This window comes from Cryptomeria japonica, chromosome 8 (assembly GCF_030272615.1).
Source record: "Cryptomeria japonica chromosome 8, Sugi_1.0, whole genome shotgun sequence".
Classification (NCBI taxonomy): domain Eukaryota; kingdom Viridiplantae; phylum Streptophyta; class Pinopsida; order Cupressales; family Cupressaceae; genus Cryptomeria; species Cryptomeria japonica.
Window position 1 is genome coordinate 675,197,688 of NC_081412.1, and position 21,172 is coordinate 675,218,859.

General features: G+C 37.3%; 1 protein-coding gene across 3 annotated transcripts in view; it reads left to right on the top strand.

Moving 5' to 3' along the window:
* LOC131032376 (acyl-CoA hydrolase 2) overlaps window positions 1-21,172 on the top strand; it is a 256,053-nt gene that overhangs the window by 13,959 nt on the left and 220,922 nt on the right. For all 3 annotated transcript variants that reach the window (XM_057963331.2, XM_057963330.2, XM_057963329.2), the window contains 3 exons: window positions 806-887; window positions 15,796-15,842; window positions 15,988-16,113. In XM_057963331.2, coding sequence (XP_057819314.1) covers window positions 806-887; window positions 15,796-15,842; window positions 15,988-16,113 — 255 coding nt within the window. The remainder of the gene's footprint in view (window positions 1-805; window positions 888-15,795; window positions 15,843-15,987; window positions 16,114-21,172) is intronic.

Sequence of the window (21,172 nt, forward strand, 5' to 3'; positions counted from 1 at the left end):
TTAAATGCACCGTATTGGTTTCTTAAGTAATTGATCAATTTAAGGAACAAATGGTTTACAAAGTGGGACTAGACTTGGGGCTTTTTGAATTTCCAGCTAGGTGATTTTATTGATAACTCAACAAGATGAACCTAAGGTTCATCCTATATATGATTAGCGTGCGACATATTTTGATATTACTTCTTGTTATTAACATCATGTTGTATTTTGTACTAAAATCAGCTAACTGCAAAAAATGACAGCTAGGATTGTTGCACTGGGAAGAATCCAATTAGATGATGATGCATTCAAGGCCTTTGAAAATGCGCATCAAATGCTACTGCATTTAACTAATTTTTTAGTTACGCATTATTTATGTGATACTTCATGTGTTAATCAAGGGACCACTTTTTGTAATGAGTATAATGCAATTTGTTTGTGATACCCAATTGTTTCTATGTTTTGCTAGTAATAATTTTAATATTTTAATCTTATCACTAAGTAGAAAAATTCATTTATTGGTTAATGTGTAATCCATGTTGCAATTAATTGATGACGTTTAACTAATTTTTTAGATACACACTATTTATGTGATACTTCATGTGTTAATCAAGGGACCACTTTTTGTAGGTAGTATAATGCAATTTGTATGTGATACCCAATTGTTTGTATGTTTTGCTATAATAATTTTAATATTTTAAACTTATCAAGTAGAAAAATTGATATATGGTTTAATGTGTTATTCGTGTTGCAATTAATTGATGACGATTTCATCGATTATTAAAAAAGAAATTGAATTCTAACTTGTTGACCTTCTTTCTCATAGGCCGAGGTTTCTCCTTCAACAGAGTCTGAGGTATTAGGGAATCTTGATCTATCCTTGAAGCGGGGAGATTATTTTGGATATGGTATGCAATATGTATAGCTACTCCTTTGTCCTATTATTTTGACTATGGAATGTAGAGTCATTTTCTTTCATGCTAAGTTGTATAATATCTTTTTTTTCATTTGTAGTGTTACTGATATTTTCTTAAATTTTTAAAGAGAATTTTTAAACATTATGGCATCAAAAAATGAATATTCTAAAATATTATAAAGAGATGTGCAATACCATATATTGAGATGCTAAAGTCACACAAACTAAAGAAAGGCTGTAATATTCCCTTAATTTTTTTTTGGCAATAAGAATTATAAGACAAACACCATAACCCGTTAAGGTTAGAGAAGTATTCCAAACTAATGAAAGGGAACCCTTCCACCTTTTGTTCACCGAGAGCCCAATCTGGGAGGGTGAGAGCATACGGTGTTCCGGGGATCGTTAGATTTTAATAACTGAAAATTACAATGCACGGGCAGCAAGCCAGCCCCTTCTGCTTATCCAGCAGGAAATAAACTAAACTTCTTGGCGGTAAACCAGCCAAGGGAAACAACAAGAAACTAGAACTCAATCACTCTACTGCGTATTTCAGCGGGAGGACATTACATAAAGCTATCACTCTACCACATATTTCAGCGGGAGGACAATGCATAAAAACTAATCACTCAACCACTTATTCAGTGGGAGGACTGAGTTACAAATACCAGAAATTAGGCGGCAAACCTGCCTCTTCCACTTGTTCAGCGGGTATGCTTACAATTCAGAAATTGGTTGATAGTACTACTATTCAACCTTACAAAATATAGGAATGATAGAATAGAAGAGAATGCTGAATCATAGATAATATCACCAAACCAGCTCAACACCAACTTCCTAAAATCTGTTACAAATAACAGCAGGCTGGAAATGCATAACCAGCAGCACAGAATCACGCTAAAATGCTCATATCTCACTCAAAACAGCTTGAATTCACCCCAAATCACTCCCAAACTGACACTAAGAACCAAGCAACTAAGAACAAACTGAAATAGAGCTTCTAAACACCCCAAAATACCAAGCACGCAACCCAATGCACTCCTAAAAACCCATGCCCAAGCTGGAAAGTACGATTTGTAATTTAAAAACAAAGACTCCAAATTAAAGGCTGCAAACTTACAAATCACATCGCCTTTAGCATAGAAGTTGTTCGAGCCATTACCCAGAATGATAGGTCGTACAGGCAGGGAGGTAGGAATGAAACTTCACTTCAGCCAAACAGGAACCAACAACATAGAAAATTACAACAGCAACCCAACTTCCTCAAATCTTCACACGCAAGCCCCAAGAACACCACGAAATCCACACAATAGAGCCTCAGCTAGGAGTGATGTTTCACACTCGAAACTCCAATTGAAAAGTCTAGGAGGTTTTCACCCTCGAAAAAGCCTGGAATCAATCCGACAACATAACATTATATTTTCTTTTGATGCCCAAATGAGAGGTCAAGCACTTGTATAAATAGGTTTCCATGACTGAATTTCAAATTCAAATGCCTCCAAATTCCCCCTCAAATTTGCATTTCATTTCCCCCATGGTGGACCCAGGAATGGCGCCATATCCAAGTCAAAAACACGCCTAGGAAGAAGCCCACTATTTTTGGCATGAAAGTATATTTTGACAAATAAAATAAAGTCCTCACCTTCACTTAGGCATCCCTTCTTAACACAAAATAATTCGCCTAGGCAGACTTACGAAAAAATAATATTATGCACAATTCCCACTATCAATAATCAGTAATAAAATAATTGAATATTAAACCTTAGGATAAGGAAATAATATTTAATAAAATAACTTATAACTCCAATATTGATTATCACAAAAATGAAGGATGAAGTTGAGCAATGAAAACCACTAAACTGTGCTGGATCGAGACCATATCCAAGACTGCCAAAAATAGAAATGCCCAAACTGCCACTTACTAAAAATAGCAAGTCATGAAATACTGCTCCGACAATCATGATCTTCGTGCCCAGAGAAAGAGCTTGGAAAGCTCAGTAGGACTGCACCATCCCGACAGCCAAACCCTAACTTACTAAAAATAGTAAGATCACATTTCACCGAAGAGTCAACTGCATGTTATGCCACACTGGAGTCCATGGAAAACCTAGAAGGAAACCACAAGCAGAATTGAAGAATTCCCTCTTGACTAACCTTGAAAAGCTCGAGTAGATCTCCACAAAAGATGGGAACCCTAATTCTCCTTTCCACAACGCCTACGGGTCTCCGGAATAGGCCAGTAGACCACTGAATGCATCAATACTAAGAAGGGGACATTACAAAGGCCTTTCTTTAACTTTGGTAGTCTTTGTGCATAGCACAAATATGTAAGCTTTTGTGGCTTTGATTTTGTCAAATGAATGACATGAGTAACTAGCTCATCTTACATGTTTTGAATGAATCTATAACATACGAATCCTATAGTCAAAGAGGCATGCACATGCATTTTAAATACTCAACTTAATTCACCGAGGTAGTCAAAGGAATTTTTACAGAGAATCATAGAGTAACAATGATCCAACCATGCTGGAGGTGCTAAGATGTCATCCCTAGGGTGTGGAACCGACTGTGCTGTCCCTACCAAAATATTTCAACCAGCTTGTAAATATATTGGTTTGTCACTCAGAGACAATTTTTCAAATTGAATTCATGAAATTTCAACAGTCCAAAATGATTTATTTGTTATTCTTCTGGATTCGACTGTGAACATCAAAATCTACACGGTCAAATCCAAAAGAATAACAAACAAATTTGTCAAATATTTGTGGACATTAAACTATTCAATTTCCTGAGTTTTGTGCTTAGGAATAGCTTCAACTATCTTTCATAATCATAGGAAAATTTACAAACAATTGGCATACATTGGACAATACAAAGGCATTTTAACAAACAATTTTTGAAGCATATGCCATTGCTGATATCACATTCATTTGAGGTGTTGATTTACATTCATATATTTATTTTCTGACTGATTTATAAGCCAAAATACATTTATTACTATTTTTAACCTTTAGCCAACAATTGATAAAGAAACATTCTGTCAAATAGCTGTCATGTAAACTGAATACCATATAAAATGGTATCCGGAATGCTAGCTACAACAAAAGGATGCTATCAATGCTGCCCTATGTTGTAGAATGGTTGATGTATTGATCCGAACCTCATGCACCATTACCGTAGATGAAATTTGAATTCATTCCCACTCTACTTTTGGAAAATTTATATTGGTATGACCTTTTTAATAGCTGCCGTTCTCACTAGAAGTCTGCTGGAACATGGCATTCTGTTGTGGGAGTGACGTGGGTGGAAATGACAATGTATGGCATCCAAAATCAGATTCCTAAGTGCTCCGCCTCCCTTCACAAACCTCATGCAACCTGTCTTTGCTGTATGGCCCTCTTATGAGCAACAATAAGTGTGGCTAGGTCTGATTTCATACCATGAAGTGGGACAGATTGCAAAAATAATTAAATTAACCTATATTCGTGGCACCAGTACTCAAACTTCTCTTTGTATCCTAATATGATTTGCAAGAGAATGATGTTTTCAATTTCTCCAAACTTTATTATTCCAACACAACAAAATCTCCTACAAACATCCCACACATTGGTGGACCTTAGATGAATTCATTCAAATGGCTAGGAGAATTTTTATCCTAGGGAAAAATAGACAAACAAAGCTCAATCTTCACAAGATGGGGTTTGATAAAAATGTATGTGTTGATGTATTTTTTAGGCACATGCGAACCCATAATAAAATACCTTAAGTATCTTATCCTCTCTTGAACAAAATCTCTTTGATGCTGAAGATTAGCTTAAGGATCATTTGAGACGATTCCAAGGTTCATGAATGTAGGGTCATTATGTGTGGATAAGCTTTGTTGGTTGATGTGATTATGCTGGAATCACAAGGGGACTTACATTCGAATGCCTGAATGCTTGATTTGCTGGAACATAGGTCATTTGATATTGTGATATAGTGATGCTTTTTGGTCCTAAACTAACTTGATTTTGAAAAAATGGCAAAAGGTAAAGGGTTGAGAAGGTCTATTCTAAGGTCTAGAATGTAAGAACATAGATGAATGACTATATGGAACCCTACCGAGCGAGGTCTCACCATAAACTTGAACAACTTGACACAAGCTCAGTGCAATCTTCTAAGGACATTTCAAAGATGTTCGAATCAGTACCATCAAACATTGATCACCATTCAAGTTAATGCATAAGCAATGAATGTAGAACAATTTGAAGTTAAGTTCATATCATTCTAGTTGACCACACAAGGCACACTTACAATTAGTAAGAGGCTAGTAGTATGGACTAGGCGGATTCCACACAAATGCATTCAACAAATTCTTCCATTCAATCTAATTATTTATCATCTAACATGAAGATCCAACAAGAAACCATGCACGCCATAAAGAAACAACACACTTCACCATAACTTCAATGAGAATGGAGTTCCTTTACAACTTAGGCACCAATTTCTGCCTCCTCCTACTCTACTCTAACTTCTATTGTATCTTCTATTCTATTTCTCTGCTACTATTAACTACTCGCTATTAACCTTTACAAATGAAGAGTTTGAGCTTTATATAGAGAGCTCATTTACAATAAACGACCAAGATTGAATCTCCATCAATGGCCAAGATTTTACAATGAAACCCTAATTAGGGTCTGTTACAACAAACTTTCTTAGCCAATGAGAGAATTACATTAAGTGACTGTGGACCAATAGATATCGAGGGTAGGTACATCGGAGTTTGTGCATCCATGTATGAACTAGGTGCATTGCATCTAGACATGTTTGTTGGTTGAAAATTTTGTACACTTGGGGAAATATACAAAATTGTGGTTTCAACCATAGCGTGTGAGTAAAACTCTCCTAATTAAGGGAAGGCTCCCCCTATCTAACTACAACTTTGAAAATAAAATGGGTTGGGACAACAATCTTTCTTCTTCTTTCAAGAAAGACAATATCTTTTTTTCTTCACAGAAAATGATAGTGATTTGATATAAACAACAGTAACCACTTTCAAAATGAAATGAGAGAAAGGAAATGAAGTTTCTTGAAAGCTCAAAGACTTCCATCACTTCCTTCGGGATGGGACAGCAATATCAATCTTAAAGACTTGATTATGTGAAGTCCTATCAACCCTTTTCTATACTAATGCTATCTAGAACAAATTATAACAGTTCAAAGACTGGAATATCTTATTCTTTTCTACTTAAAACAATGGGAAGTAGTATAAGCTCAAAGACTCACAACTATTCTCACAAAATTACTCCTAAATTCTCCTAAGAACAAGTGAAAGCACAAAGACTTACAACTTCTCTCAACAAAATATTTATTTTAATCTATATTAACCTCAACTACTTGCAGCACAAAGACTGCAAATCAGATGTGATTAAGCTCTTTAAGAAACACTTGCAAGAAAGATAATATAGAACATAAACTCAAGTATGTAGCACAAAGACTCAAAGCTTGAGCAATTTTCTTCTATTCCTTTCAATTCTTGAATTTACACATGAAAGCTCAAAGACTTCTTTGCTGTAAATTTGGCAGAGTTTTTGCTTGCTTTCCAAAAAGATAAAGATTACAATAGACCCCTCAAGTATTTATAGAAGAGGAGCTTTGAGAAAAAGGTGGGAGGATCCTAACTAACTTGAGAGATTCTCTCAACCACCAAGACTTATTCAATAACTAACTAAGACTTATTCCAACTACAGTCCTAATTGAACACAACTTGTAGTTGCTTTACATGTAATTACAAAAGTGCAAGTAATAAGTTAACTTGCAATTACAAAGTTATTTTTTTTTTACATGTAACTTGTCAAAACGAAATTACAAATGCATAACTAAAACTATTTCATGTGTCTAAAGACACGACTCTAACTGCATCATTCTTTGTCTGTGAAAATCTTCATGTCGCTTCAAGATGCTAGAACTTGAAGTATTCTGGATTGGTAAAGACATCTTGAACCGGAAGGGGAACTTGCATCCTCGTCTTCTTGCTTGGGGTAGTACTATCTTTTTAGGAGGGAAAGGGTTGTCTTCCTCTTTTCATGTCATGACCATCTTTGTCTTGAAAGCATTATATGCTCTCAACCATGAATTGTTGTTGTATCTCTTCTTTGTATCATCCTTCATTCTTGAAATCTTCTTGCAAAATAAGACCCATGCCTTAATCCATTGATTTGGTAGATCGTGTGTGCAAACCGGACTAACAAGGGAAGAGATAAATTGATGCAAAAATGGGCTGACAAGTGAATTTCGGGTTTTGGAAGTTGCATTACATGTGTGGGGAAAACAAGAGCATTAACTTGCAATTGCGGGGAACAAACATGCAACTTCATATGTTTAATGGGTAACTACAAGTTTGCACTTGTAATTGGACCTTTAGAACTCATTTTCAAGTGTTTTTTTAGTGCATTTTGGACCAATTTCGGGTTAAGGATGGCTGACCGCAGGTAGACTTTAAATGGGGAAAATGAATGAAGGTGTGAAATGAGTGGATGAAATGGTACGTACGGATGATGGAAATGAATGAGTGAAAATGAAAAGATTTTGGACCAGCGATAATGTCTTCCAAATGGCATGAAGAGAGTTGGAAAATGCATGAAAATAGCAAGGAATCCAAAACGCCTTCCTCCTCCTTGAATTTCTCCACAAAAATTGTTGGAAATCTTCAACAAAATCCTCCAATATTGCTGGTCGGGTGTTTGGGAAAGAACAAGTAGTTTAAAATTGCATGCAACAAGGAAAATCGGGTTTTTTAGAGAAAACAACAAGTTTAAAATGTTACTTTTCTCTCAACAAGGTAAAATCGGGTTTTAAAAATCCAATTGCAAGTTTAAAATTTCACTTTTTCCATCAACAAGGCAAAATCGGGTTTTAAAAATGCAATTACAAGTTTAAAATTCCCCAATTTGCACTTTATGGAAAAAATCGGGTTTTTTGGGCAAAATAGCAACTTTAAAATGTCACTTTATTTCAATTCTAGGCAAAATCGGGTTTTGGAGAGAGATGTGCAAGTTACAAATTACTTGTAAAGGGAAAATAAAATCCCTACAACAAGTTTTAATAACTTGCACATATGTAATAGAGGTTTAAACTCCCTATTACAAGCAAAAGACATTAAAGTAGGGGTCTTAGAAAAGAATTACAAGTTTACTTGTAACTTATCCAAAAAATCCCTATTTTAACTTAAAAAGCCAAAAAGTATCAAGGGGGAAATAAAAAGCAAATTACAAGTTCATATTTTTCAATAAAGTGCACTTGTAATTAGCCAAAAATTTCCCTACAAAGACCAAAACAAAGGAAACCATTAAAACTTGCAATTCAAGAGAAATTTCCCACTTGCAGTCAGGGAGAAAAAACCCGATTTTGAAGGAAAGACATAGCAAACGAATCCAGAATGCGATGAAATTCGAAACGTGGTTCGGGGATGGACTGAGGATTAAGGCAGTCCAAGGATTAGTTGAAATTCTGTCTCGGGAAGCATGCCATAGAGTAAATTTTTCATTTTTTCACAAAAATTTCATGTAATGGTCCTTCAGTTTTGAAAACAAAAATGAGGACAACAATGTTGATGTGGACTTCATTGACTAGAGGAATGGTGACCGAGACACCATCTGGGATGCCACTTTTATCTTGCACTTCGTAGACTTGATTGGAGTCATCATCATGAAGGGATATCAAGCGATATCTCTTGATACTTAACATTATGTAGCTCGCTCAAAGTAGTGGTGATGGGAATTATTGATATTGCTAAGTCCTTCTTCCATCCTTGCTTGCTTGCCTTGGAGTGATTGTATGATCTCTCCTTTGCCATCTTATGATCTGTCCATGTCAATATGATAGAATGAGAACCTTGAAGATATCCCGCTCTACTGCTTGCAGCTGTTGAATATTTGAAGTTTTTCAACCTAGTAGCACTTTAAGACTTCTTCATCCATTTGAGGTGTTCTTGATGTTGATGAAACTTTTTGAAGGCCTCTTCGTTGTATCTTGACCTTGATGCTGAAATTCTCTCCTTGAGATCCTTGTTCCAATCCTCCTTCAACCTGGCCCATTTGATCTCTTTCCTTACCTCTTGCAAAATGAACAATTGCACATCAAACACACATGATATACAACTTGATCTAATCTTTTTGATTTTTTGATGATTTCTTTCTAAATCTAATCAAAGGACTGACAGTAATCAATGAATTTGCTGTGTGGAGGACAAACTTAATGTCCTAGAGCAAATCTGGGTTGTCTTAAGGTGAATTCGCTGGCTAATAAGCTTGCTGGCTAAGCAATTTCGCTTCTCCTTGGTGCTCAAACGATGAATCTCGCCTGCCCCAAAAGATTAGACCTGCATCTCCAATGATGAAATTCGACCTTATGCTGATGGAATTCGCTGATGTTCTGCTGAATTTCACTATTCAACTGGAGTAATTTGCTGGCCTCCTAACGAAATTCGCTTTTAGAGAGGAATTATGTTTTGAATTGATGCTAAATTGATCCTTTTGACTTCTCTTATATATGTGATTTAGGGTAAAGGTGTGTCTTTTGGGGTATAAGGCCAACTTACTTTGACAAAATAATAAATTGTCTTCCTCATGCTGGCTATATCAACACAAAGTTTCTTCATCTTGTCTTTTGATAAATTTGCTCTAGGCCTTTTGAAAGGACATGACTTTGAGGTTCGCTCCATGTCCTTTGGAAGGACAAGGTCCAAGTAAAATTTCGCTCCATGTCCTTTGGGAGGACAGGACCTATAATGAAAATTCGCTCTTCATCCTTAGGAAGGACAAGACCTATAATGAAAATTTGCTCTTCGTCCTTAGGAAAGATAGGACCTATAATGCAAATTCGCTCTTCGTCCTTAGTAAGGACAGGACCTATAATGCCATTCGCTCCAAGACCTTTCTAAGGTAAGCTCAAATGATAAAGTTCGCTCTTGTACCTTGGCAAGGTATGCTCATGATTCTAGACAAAGTTCGCTTTAAGACTTCTCCAAGATACACATATTCAAGTTCGCTCTGGACCCTCAACAAGGACAAGGCATGAACTTCGCTCTAGGACCCTTGGAAGGACAAGGTCAAGTTCGCTCTAGGTCCTTTGGAAGGACAAGGCTCTTGATAAGGAATTTCTCGCTCTATGCCCTTTCCAAGGACATCAATTGAAGCAAAATTCGCTTTAAGATTTCTAAGGTACATATTTTCAAACTCGCTCTAAGGTCTGTGTGAGGTACATACTTGGCAAAAATTCGTTCAAGGACCATGGCAAGGACAAGAAACAAGTTTGCTCTGGATCCTCTCCAAGGACAAGGTCAAGGTAGAAAATTCGCTCCATGTCCTCTCCAAGGACAAGACTTGAAGCAAAATTTGCTCTAGGCCTTTGGCAAGGACAAGGTCAAGTTCGCTCTATGTCCTTTGGAAGGACAAGGTCAATATGAAAAGTTCGCTCTATGTCCTTTGGAAGGACAAGGTCAAGATGAAAAGTTCGCTCTATGTCCTTTGGAAGGACATGACCTTGAAGATAAAAATTGCTCTTGGACCTTGGCAAGGAGAAGACTTGGAGGTGAAATTCGCTCTTGATCTTCACTTGGAGAAATTCACTCTTGACCCTTGGCAAGGTATGTGAGCTAAATGCAAAAATTCGCTCTGGAACCTCTCCAAGGTACATGACTTGATTTTGGACAAAATTCACTCTGGGACTTCAGCAAGGACAGGACATTAGAATCTCGCTCTAGGACCTTTGCAAGGTATGGGGTGTCATGTCCTTACAAAGGTACGGGGTGTCATGTCCTTAGGAAAGACTCTTGACTTAGTCCTTTCACCTGACTTTGCTCAGTTTGTTCAATCCTCAAGTCTTTCACCCATAAATAATTCTTGCGACATGCTTGATGACTTACTTCAACCTAACATGATGACCCTCTAGATACTTGAGAAATTCTATCCCTTCAATGCAAAGACTAATAGCAAAGACTCTAACACAACCGAGAAAGCAAAAAAAAAGTGGGGGGTCCCTATTTGCAGTGGGGTGATGTGTGAATACCTCACAACAGTATGGAATGAATTTCTCTTTGCAAACACTCCTGTTTATACATTTTTGAATTAATTGAAATAATATATTTCATTTTCCCCCTCAATGTGACTTTTGGAATTTCTTTTTAATTTAATTTTACTCTTGAGCCCTGAAATAAGTCACTTTTTAATAAATTGTCCAGCTTTAATAAAATAGTGTATTGAAATAAGTTGCCCATAAAATGGATATCTTTAGACAATTTAATTGATTAATTATTCCCTTACCATGCCCCAATTAGCCTACATAAATTTAATAGCGTAAGGTTCTCCATCAAATGTCCATGCCTGTGAAGGGGACATTACACCAACATATGTACAATATATTGTTTGGTATAAAACAAGATGTTAGGGCTATTGTAGGGCAGATGTCCTTGTGTGGCATTATATCAGAGGCTTTGATGTAGCAATTAGTACTAGACTTATTTTATATATATGCAATTTATTTTAATTTATGTAAAATTGTTTACATATGGTGCCAAAGATTTTATAAATCTATACCAAATCTTGATCCATGTGTTGATAAGGTATTTGCAGATTACACAAGGATGGCAATTTTTTTTTTCTATGACAAAGATAGTCAAGATTTGTTTGTCACGTCTTTTAGCATAATGACATGGTCACAAATTGCCTAGGATCCTTCGGAAAATAGTTCTTACACAAAAAAATAAGTAAATCCTTGTTCTTGTTGTTAAGCTTCCACTTGTTTTATCTATAGAAACCAATAGTTGGTCCTAGCTAATTTGACTATTTTTAATACAATGGTGTGCTTAGAATAGCTTCACCATTCACCAAATATGCCAAAAACCCAGTTCTACATGCTCTCGTTACCTGGAAAAGTACTAGCTTTATGACATCATGTCTTTGATACCATGTTAGAATTTTGCATGAACAAGAATTCTACTTAGGAACTAATTTATAGGAGCTAGTTACAGATTTGGATTGGAGAATAAAGATATTCCATATAATGGAGCAAATTACAGATACATAGGTATTTTAGATGCGTGAATCAAGGAGGTGACACATCCAAGAAGTATGAATTTAACTCCCAATCACTCCAATTAGGAGGTGAGTTTACTCAATCCAACTAAGATAGAGGTGGCCTTGACTAAGCATAGGTGGCACCTAAATATTGTCAATCAAAGATTGATGATTCAATGGTGGTACTTGTGTATCTCAAGTTAAGCTTAACATGCCATTATTGGCTACCTAGGTGGTGCAATATTATAGTTTGGATGAACACTATCAGAGGTAAAGTAAAATATTTGGTCATCATCTTTTTTGAGGTTTTCATTTTTTTGTTTCCATTGAAATTTTCACTAGATATGTGCCAAGTTATTGATGATATGTGACTTGCTTCTTGATTGCAAGAGGCATATTTCCTCTCTTTGAAGCTTCGATATGAGTCACTACTTATCAAATGTAGAATCCACAACTCAACAAGCTTCAAGTAGGTAGTCAAATTAAAAGAATGCACAATGTTACAACTAGATGTTTTTAATCCTAGTCAAAGAGCACTAATCAAGGCACACCCACTTTCAAGTTAAGGTCTAATCAAGGTGTGTGAGTTGTTTTGCATGGCTCACCTTTTGTCAGTGGAAAATTGAGGGATCACTAGATTCTTGCAGTTTAGTAAATATATATTTATTGTTCTCTTTTCCTTCCAGAAGAAGTCTTAAGAACAACCTTCTAAAATACCACTTTGTACCCCATGCGTAGTGACACTTTTTGGTCCCTCTTTGAAAACAACAATTATTGGTAATAAATATAAGTTGCTTTTTAATGAATATAACTTGAAGTTACTTTCTGGACAGTTTAAATTAAATTATCAATTTTTTTCCCTTATATCTGTTGAGACATGGACTAGCTAGGACTCAAACCTAGGACCTTCCATATGCTGCTGGAGTGCTCTACCACTGAGCTACTGGCCCCTCTTGGACCAGTCCATCGTCGATCCAGGTGTGGCTTATTGCCAACACCAACACCCCCCCTTAAGCCACACCTCTCGTGTGCTTGGGGCTCCTAGCCTGGACCTGGCTCTGATACCATGTTGAGACATGGACCAGCTAGGACTTGAACCTAGGACCTTCCATATGCTGCTGGAGTGCTCTACCACTGACCTACTGGCCTCTCTTGGACCAGTCTATCGTCGGTGCAGGTGTGGCTTATCTCCAACACCAACACCCCCCCATAAGCCACACCTCTCGTGTGCTTGGGGCTCCTAGCCTGAACCTGGCTCTGATACCATGTTGAGACATGGACCAGCTAGGACTCGAACCTAGGACCTTCCATACGCTGCTGGAGTGCTCTACCACTGAGCTACTGGCCCCTCTTGGACCAGTCCATCGTCGGTCTGGGTGTGGCTTATTTCCAACACCAACAATATCATCTCAATAGCCTATGGGAAATGATATATGAAGGTTTTTTCAATTAACTTAGTCTGAAAACGTTGACATGACATATTTTAAATTATTTTGAAAAGGAGGCATGACCGTTCTCAAAGTTGGAAAATTTTAACCTTTCAATGATCTCGATGAAACCTTGGGTTTGATAGTATGCCAATCCCTTGCACAAAAAGATTTATTTCATCAGAAATTTGATGCCTTGGATTTTGAGAGATCTCTGTTCTGCTGGGCAAGATGTAATCAAGATACTTGCATTGGAACTTATATGGTGATAGTTTAAAGTCTGAAAAATTGAATTTCTTTTCATACTCATTTCAATGTTTTTTAAGACATCAATCTTGATCAATTAACTCACTGAAAATGGAGGACAGTTTCTTGGAAGTGAAGAAGGCTGAATTGAGTACCATGTAATAGTGAGAAGATTGATGAAGGAATGAGCATTTGAAAGAATGCTTGCTCAAACCTGCAAAAAATGAAGTAAATGTCTTGTTCTGCTGTGAAAACTGTCTAAAATGTGAATAGTGAATAACTTGGGTATAATATGCCTTTAAGTTTTCATGTTTGCATGCCTTAGGTTGTTTCTTTTTTGTTTAATGGAATGATGGAGATCACTTAAACTCTTGCCGCCTTTCGATTTCTGAAGTTTGAACTTTTGTATGGTATTGCCATGCCAGAATGATGCTTATGTCTCGTTTTCAGATCCTTTAATTGCTGTTTCATGACTTAGTGCCACCTTTAGTTTGAGCTTGGGTGCAGATTGTAGGATTTTTAAACTCATTTCTAATCTGGGTGTGCATTCATAAAGCTTTATGCCTGGTTTAAAATTAAATTGTAGGTTATGGTGGTGCAACCACTTAGGAAACATGCCTAAATGACTGATTTTAATCTGTTTAAGACCTTGGGTGCAGATCGCTAAAGAAGCTGCCACTTTGGGTGCTATTTTGAGTTGGCTTCGCCAAGCCTAAGATTTTCTCGGGAATACTCAAGCGATTCTTCTTGTTTGCTGGAGATTTCCAGTGTATGTGACACTTATTAAGACATTGGAAGAGTTTGGATTTGTCTTCACCATCTTAGAATAGTGCTACACTTTGTTGATTTGTTCCTTTTCAACATTATGTGTGACTTTATCATGAATTTGCCACTTCTATATGTGATTTTGTGTTGGCTCTGCCACCTTGAAATAGTATCGACCTTTGACAATTTTAGACACCTTAAATTTGTTAAGTTTAGTGATCAGAATAGACAGGCAAAGAATTCACACAATTGCGCAGTGTATATCCTGGAAAAACCTTCCTCTTGAAGGTGAAAAACCCAGCAATTAAGTCTCAGATCATTGTTGCCCTCCCAACCATAGACGACATATGCTGCTGGAGTGCTCTACCACTGAGCTACTGGCCCCTCTTGGACCAGTCCATCGTTGGTCCGGGTGTGGCTTATTTTCAACACCAACACCCCCCCTTAAGCCACATCTCTTGTGTGCTTGGGGCTCCTAGCCTGGACCTGGCTCTGATACCATGTTGAGACATGGACCAGCTAGGACTCGAACCTAGGACCTTCCATACGCTGCTGGAGTGCTCTACCACTGAGCTACTGGCCCCTCTTGGACCAGTCCATCATCGGTCCGGGTGTGGCTTATTTCCAACACCAAAAAAATTTGGTATACTTTCTTCATCATTTTGTCACCATTTTTCATGCTTTGGTAGAACTTGGAGGCAGCTATGTCAGTGGAAAACTGTGCTTATCTTTTGTATTTGTCTTTGCATTTTGCCTTAGCATAGATTTCTGCTGATGTTGCCACTCAAATTTTGTGATGACGAAGTTCTCTGCTTTCAACAATCTTGATTTTTAATTCAATTCTTTGCCATTTCCTTAAGTTACACTGCTAGAGCTACCATCAATAAGGAAATTTTTCATCTTTCATGGATTAGTTCAACCTTAAGAAATCTGCAAGAATTGTTAGTTGAAAGACAAGACAACTTATCAACTTAACAGGGGAAGAAATAAGTTTACACTGATTATCACTATAAGTATGATCTGATTTACAAGTACGAATTGATTCAAAAGCAATATGAAAACTGAGTTTTGAATTGGTACCAACAAAATCTCCTAGTGGTCCATCCTTGTTTCTATTGGTGTTGGCAGTTTGAAATGATAGCTGAAAGTTCAAGGAATCTTCCTGAGCAAATAAATTTTTATTGACTATTTTATTGGTGACTTGTATTGCAGTAGCATTATATTTAAGCTGTATAAGGAGAAAGGTCAAATGAATTACATTAGTATTATGTAAAAGGTGCATGCTAGACAGAGGTCAAATGATAAAGTTTGCACCTAGAAAAATATTTACAGTGACAAGTAAAGAACCTGTGTTCAGTTCCACTGCACTGAAAATACTTATGGGGAATCCCTTTAATCTGAGTTCATGCAGGATACATTGATGAGGCTCATCGGGCTGATGTAATTGCTTTGAGCAAGGTAAACATCATACTCATTCTTTTCTGATGATTATGATTCTGAGTAATAGTAGCTGGGTCTGGTTTATTTTGGTACGATGTTTGTGGTATTCTGGCTAATTAGTAAAGAACGCAGTCTTACTGAATTATTGAGAATATCTTGGCAGGTAATTTGTTTGGTGCTAAGTCATGAATATACAGATTTGCTATCAGCAGAGTCAATCTGGAATGCGGAGCAGAAAAAGGAAACATGCTCTATGGTGGAGCATATACTACATTTAGAATCTCTTGAAGTAAGTAATTTACAAAATTCTAGAAATTCCACATTTTCATATCTTTTATAATATTTGTTTAGTTTTGGTCTAATATAAATATAGTGGTATTACTTCTTTGTGGAAGGTTGCGCCATGCAACTGTGACCTTACACTTTGTATGCTTTGGTACCTATACATAGACTTGAACGTCAAGTTATAAACCGTAGCATGTAATTTGTTTTTGTATCCACAAGATTGCAATTGATCTATTTATTTCTTCTTTTTAATATTATAGTTTCCATTCTAGATATGCAAGTTTATGCTTTCTTAATCTGCAGACAACTGTATCCCAATAACATTTACATTTGTGAATATAACAGCAGAAGCAATACTAGATTTAGACATTTGAATTCAATTGCAAGGGATTTATAACAACACTTGAGGGCCTAGGAATGTGTAATTGCCAAGTTAGTCATGTAGGAAGCTGCAAAATCCCACACCCGGATTTTTCCAAATCTTTCCAAATTAGCACTATTTGGTGGCAAATTATTTCTGATTTGTTTATTCAATTATTGCATGAGAATGGATGATTCAACGTGTAGATTGCTTTTGTGACGAGTTTGTAACATAATAATAACTAAACAGCAGATAAATTACACAAATATGACACTAAAGAACTCAGTGATATAACAAATTGCAATCAGCAATGTCTGTCCTCTTTATTGCAGAATAATGATCTCTTCAAGATACGTGCACAGATTTGATTCTAATAGCTTTTAATGACTGAAGCCAGATAAGAAAATACACAGCAGTAGCACTACTGTCAAGGAATGCTCCCAGAATGATGTAATAACTACCCAGGAATGATAAGAAGGCTTCAACCACGCCTCTGTATAGTAGCACTGTCGGCCCTTCTTCAAAGGATATTTGTCTGATATCTATTAATGATAATCTGATACAGACCCATGATTCGCTTTGCAAGGTGAAATACATCCCTCCATGGTATGCTTTTTCTGTCCCAAAAGCTTAGACATCACCGTACAGGTTTGCTTGCTGAGGATACCATATTATGCAAACTGAACATGCTCTCCCTCAAATGGGCCAGTATTTGAATGCCCAACCTGCTAATACAATTTTCACTCAACACCAAGGATTTAGATGCCTAGACAATGCTACAATGAGTTCTGTGATCCAGCAAAGTCCTTCGCTTCAGATTGAATTTGCCACACAATGCTCTCATGCCAAGCAGGAACTATTAAGGCATCATCTTATAATGAAGCCATTCAACAAGACCAAACAACAGTTCAACCCCCTTTGCAAATAGTTATCCTTCCGTTCTTGGCGTCCAACTCAAGCCAATCTCAACAACCATTAAAACTTGAAATTTGTCTTATGCTAAGACTTAACAAATTTCAACTTCAATAGATGAAACCCCGGTGAGAAATTATGAAAGATCCCCCCAACAGCCAACTATGGTAGAATCTTGCACTACTGAAACTAGCAACCTTAGGGTTTCCAGCTCCTCAAGAAGCTCTCTAGAATCAAGTAGAAGAAAAATAATCCACGCATGTGAAAATGAGCCTCAAACTGTACTTTTATATTAACCCTAGGAATCTTCTTGAAAGGCTTCTCAATTTCCTGCGCCACCATAGGATGTTATACTGTCAAAGATGACTTCCATGTTGTAATGTCCCCAATTTTTCAGGTTCTCTAGCAAGCTTTAGTAGCTAACACTCTGTTGTTCACGTCAGCTTATTCAGATGAGTAATCTGATGTTTCCGATGAGCTCAATTGGTTTAGTGGAGTTATATGCCACTTTTCGAAGTGTTTTCTGGGCTTTGAATTGGCCTCCAAGAATCTTGGAGAAGCTGTCTATTTTTAGTAAGTCACCTGATCGGCCTCGTTTGCTATTATTCGTCATCAGGATCACTTCGGTGTGATTGGAACTTGATTCCGATGTTTTGATGTGTGTTTTATGCACATAACAATTTAGAATAAAATACCAAGGTAATTTACCTTCTCTTGAACAAAATCACCTTAGATGCTAAGGATAAGATCAACTAAAATGATTCCAAGGTTTCTACATGTCAGGTCTTGACGAGCGGGTAACTCAATGGTCGATGTTAATTGCTGTGTTCACTTGGGGACTTACACAAATGTTAGGATTATCTTCTTCGGTCATGAAATATGCGGAATGGGTATACTGACAACTTAGTATTTAGCAATGTAGTTCTGGACTTAATTCTTACTAAAAAATTGGCAAAAGGAATAGGGTTCAAGAAATCTACTCTAAGCCTAGGAATGTAGGAAATGATGAACAAATCTAGTGGAATCAAACTAGGCAAGGTCTCACAAACAGGTATTGACACAAGCTGAGTGCAATCGTCTAAGGTATTCTTAAGGATTTTCAGAGCATTACCATCAAACGTTGACAGCATCCAAGTCGATGCTTGTCAAGGGACGCGTAATAGTTGAAGTTAAGCCTACTCAAATTTCTAGTTGACCACACAAGGCGCACTTACCAAGGGCAAGAGGCTAGTGGTATGGATTAAGGATTCCACACAAATATATTCAACAAATCTTTCACTCAATCTAATAAACATGAAAATAAATTTTAATCTAACTTGGAGGAATTGAGAACCATGATTGCAAAGACAACACTTGAAAAACAAAATCACCAACAATTGAACAATGATTATGACTCAAATAGCTGCAACATATACCAACAATTCTACAAAAACTGTCTCTTAGAAATGAGAGACAAGGAGGTATATATAGAGTCTCTTACAAAATGGGTGGCCAAGATTGATCCAAGATCAACGACTAAGATCATGCCAACAAAACCCTAGAATTGCCCTAATTAGGGTTTACATAAAAAATGGCGCCACCAACATATGGCCCAATAAAAAGATACCTAGTCATCAAATAGGGAATCTTCTAGAAGATTCCTCCCTGCATCTCTCTCTCCTAGCATACTCCAAGAATCTAGCCAACACTGAATTTAACTCCTCCATGGAAATGCTAGGCAAGGTATCCTATTGCAAATCAATCACGTCCAGTGAATCCGAGCAAGCTTCCAAAGTGTTCTCTTAATTTGGCACGAGCTTCTGCTAATTATGAACATGAATCAACAAAGAGACCAAGTCATCTATCTGACTCTTCTTCAAAGAGTCCAACTGGCAAAAATACATAAATTTCATCTTTTCTCTTAATTCGGCTAAGTGTAAACCACTAGCATCGCTAACATCAACACCCAATAATTCCTCAATTGAGGCAAGGATCTTCGTCTGAATGTCTTGAATCAATCCCTCCATCTCCATACAACTCAATTAGGCGTTTTCATAAGTTGATCTCTTCACGGCCAATGAACAATACCAGCCATGGAAATCGTATCTGTCTCCATTGTGCACAATCTTCTCGCTGACGAAGGTGGAATTAGGAATCTTCTTAATGCATTGACGCTTGGAATAGTCTTCTCCTGAATAGGCCGGAATTCTTCCCAAACTCCCTCCAAATAGTGTATTCTAAATACGAGCCCTGTTGACCTATCATATGCCTGGACAAACTGAGTAACAAAATCATCTGCCTGCTTTCTTGCGCTGTCCATCCACTTTTCCACCTCCTAGAGTGTATCTCTCATTGCCTCATAGTGTGAATGTATTCCATGGTCAACTGCAATAGGGGAAACAAGGGTGGGATTCTCACGCCTTATCCCTGAAATATACTCTATAAGTCTGATATTCTCTTCTCTGTACTTTTCTTTCTCTGCAATTTCTCTGTCTAACCTTGCATTGATCGCCTTGAGGTTATCACCAACCTCCTGAAACTCTTTCTCGCCTGATGTACGATCGAGGGCAACTGAAGTGATTTGGAAATCCATAGGAGTAGCAATGCCCGCTATCACCCCTGCAATAGGAACAACAACCTGCGCAATCCGCATTCCTATCTCATCTTTAGCTATGTGCGACAAAATCTCTACTCTTTTGGGTTCCTTTTCCTTAGCACTCCTAGCTAGGTAATCATCAAAGTTATTAATAGGCTGTACGTCTATCATTTTCTTACTTTTCTCCATTCTTCTCATCAGTCAATTAGGAATAGCGGCCATCTCCATACTATCATCGAGACACATCTCTTGATCAAGCCCTCTCAATGCCGAGATAACATCATCATCATCATCAGGATTATTGCTAGTCAAATCGTATATCTCATTTCCCAAACTAACTTCCAAAAGGACAGTAGGGGATCCCGGCTGATCATCATTCTCATTTGGAGGTGCAGATGTCGCTGTGGCATGTAACTCCTGAATATTCTCTCGTAGTATCACTATGTTGGAACATTGCTGGGTTTCCTTATTCTGTTATGTTATTTCAATCACCTTAATTGATGAGACACTGAGAGGTGGTGAAGTCGATAGGTGGAGGAATGATAGTCTTTTGTTTCGTCTTCTTCACCTCCTCAATCTTCTTTCCTCTGGCCTTGACTCCTCCTGACGTGTTCTTCCTTTTATTGGGAGCTTGACTCTCTTCGTCTGCATGAATCCTGACATCACTGATAGTCCTCTGATCATTTTTTGGAAGTAGACTCTTCTGACTTCATCTTTTCATGAGTGAAGGGAACACCCATATCAACTAACTTATTCATTTGAATATCTACCCATGAACAGGAGAAACTCAAGACCTCTCTCATTAATACATTTAAATCAATCTCTTCTGATTTTGACCAATTGGGCAATAGGATTGCCTTCTTCATTTCATTCTCATACTGTGGATGCGTATGATCCTTGTCATCTAACACCTGATCAGGAATGAGGAAAAGTCCACACTTCCTCATGAAATCTACTGACATTCTTGCTCACATTCGTCTCTTCACTGCTTGCTCGTACATCAGGTCGGCCCAATAATCTTCTATGTCTACTTTGTGGATGAACTTCTCTCCCTTGATCCTTCCAACTTTCTTATCTGGATCAAATCTTTCTCTTTTTTGGAAGGTTGCAAATCGATAGAATACAAGCTCCTCACTCGCAGCGCTAGCGGCTAAGGCAGACTAGCAAACCTCTGATGTATTCCCAACTGAAATAGGGAATGTCATGCCTGTCTTG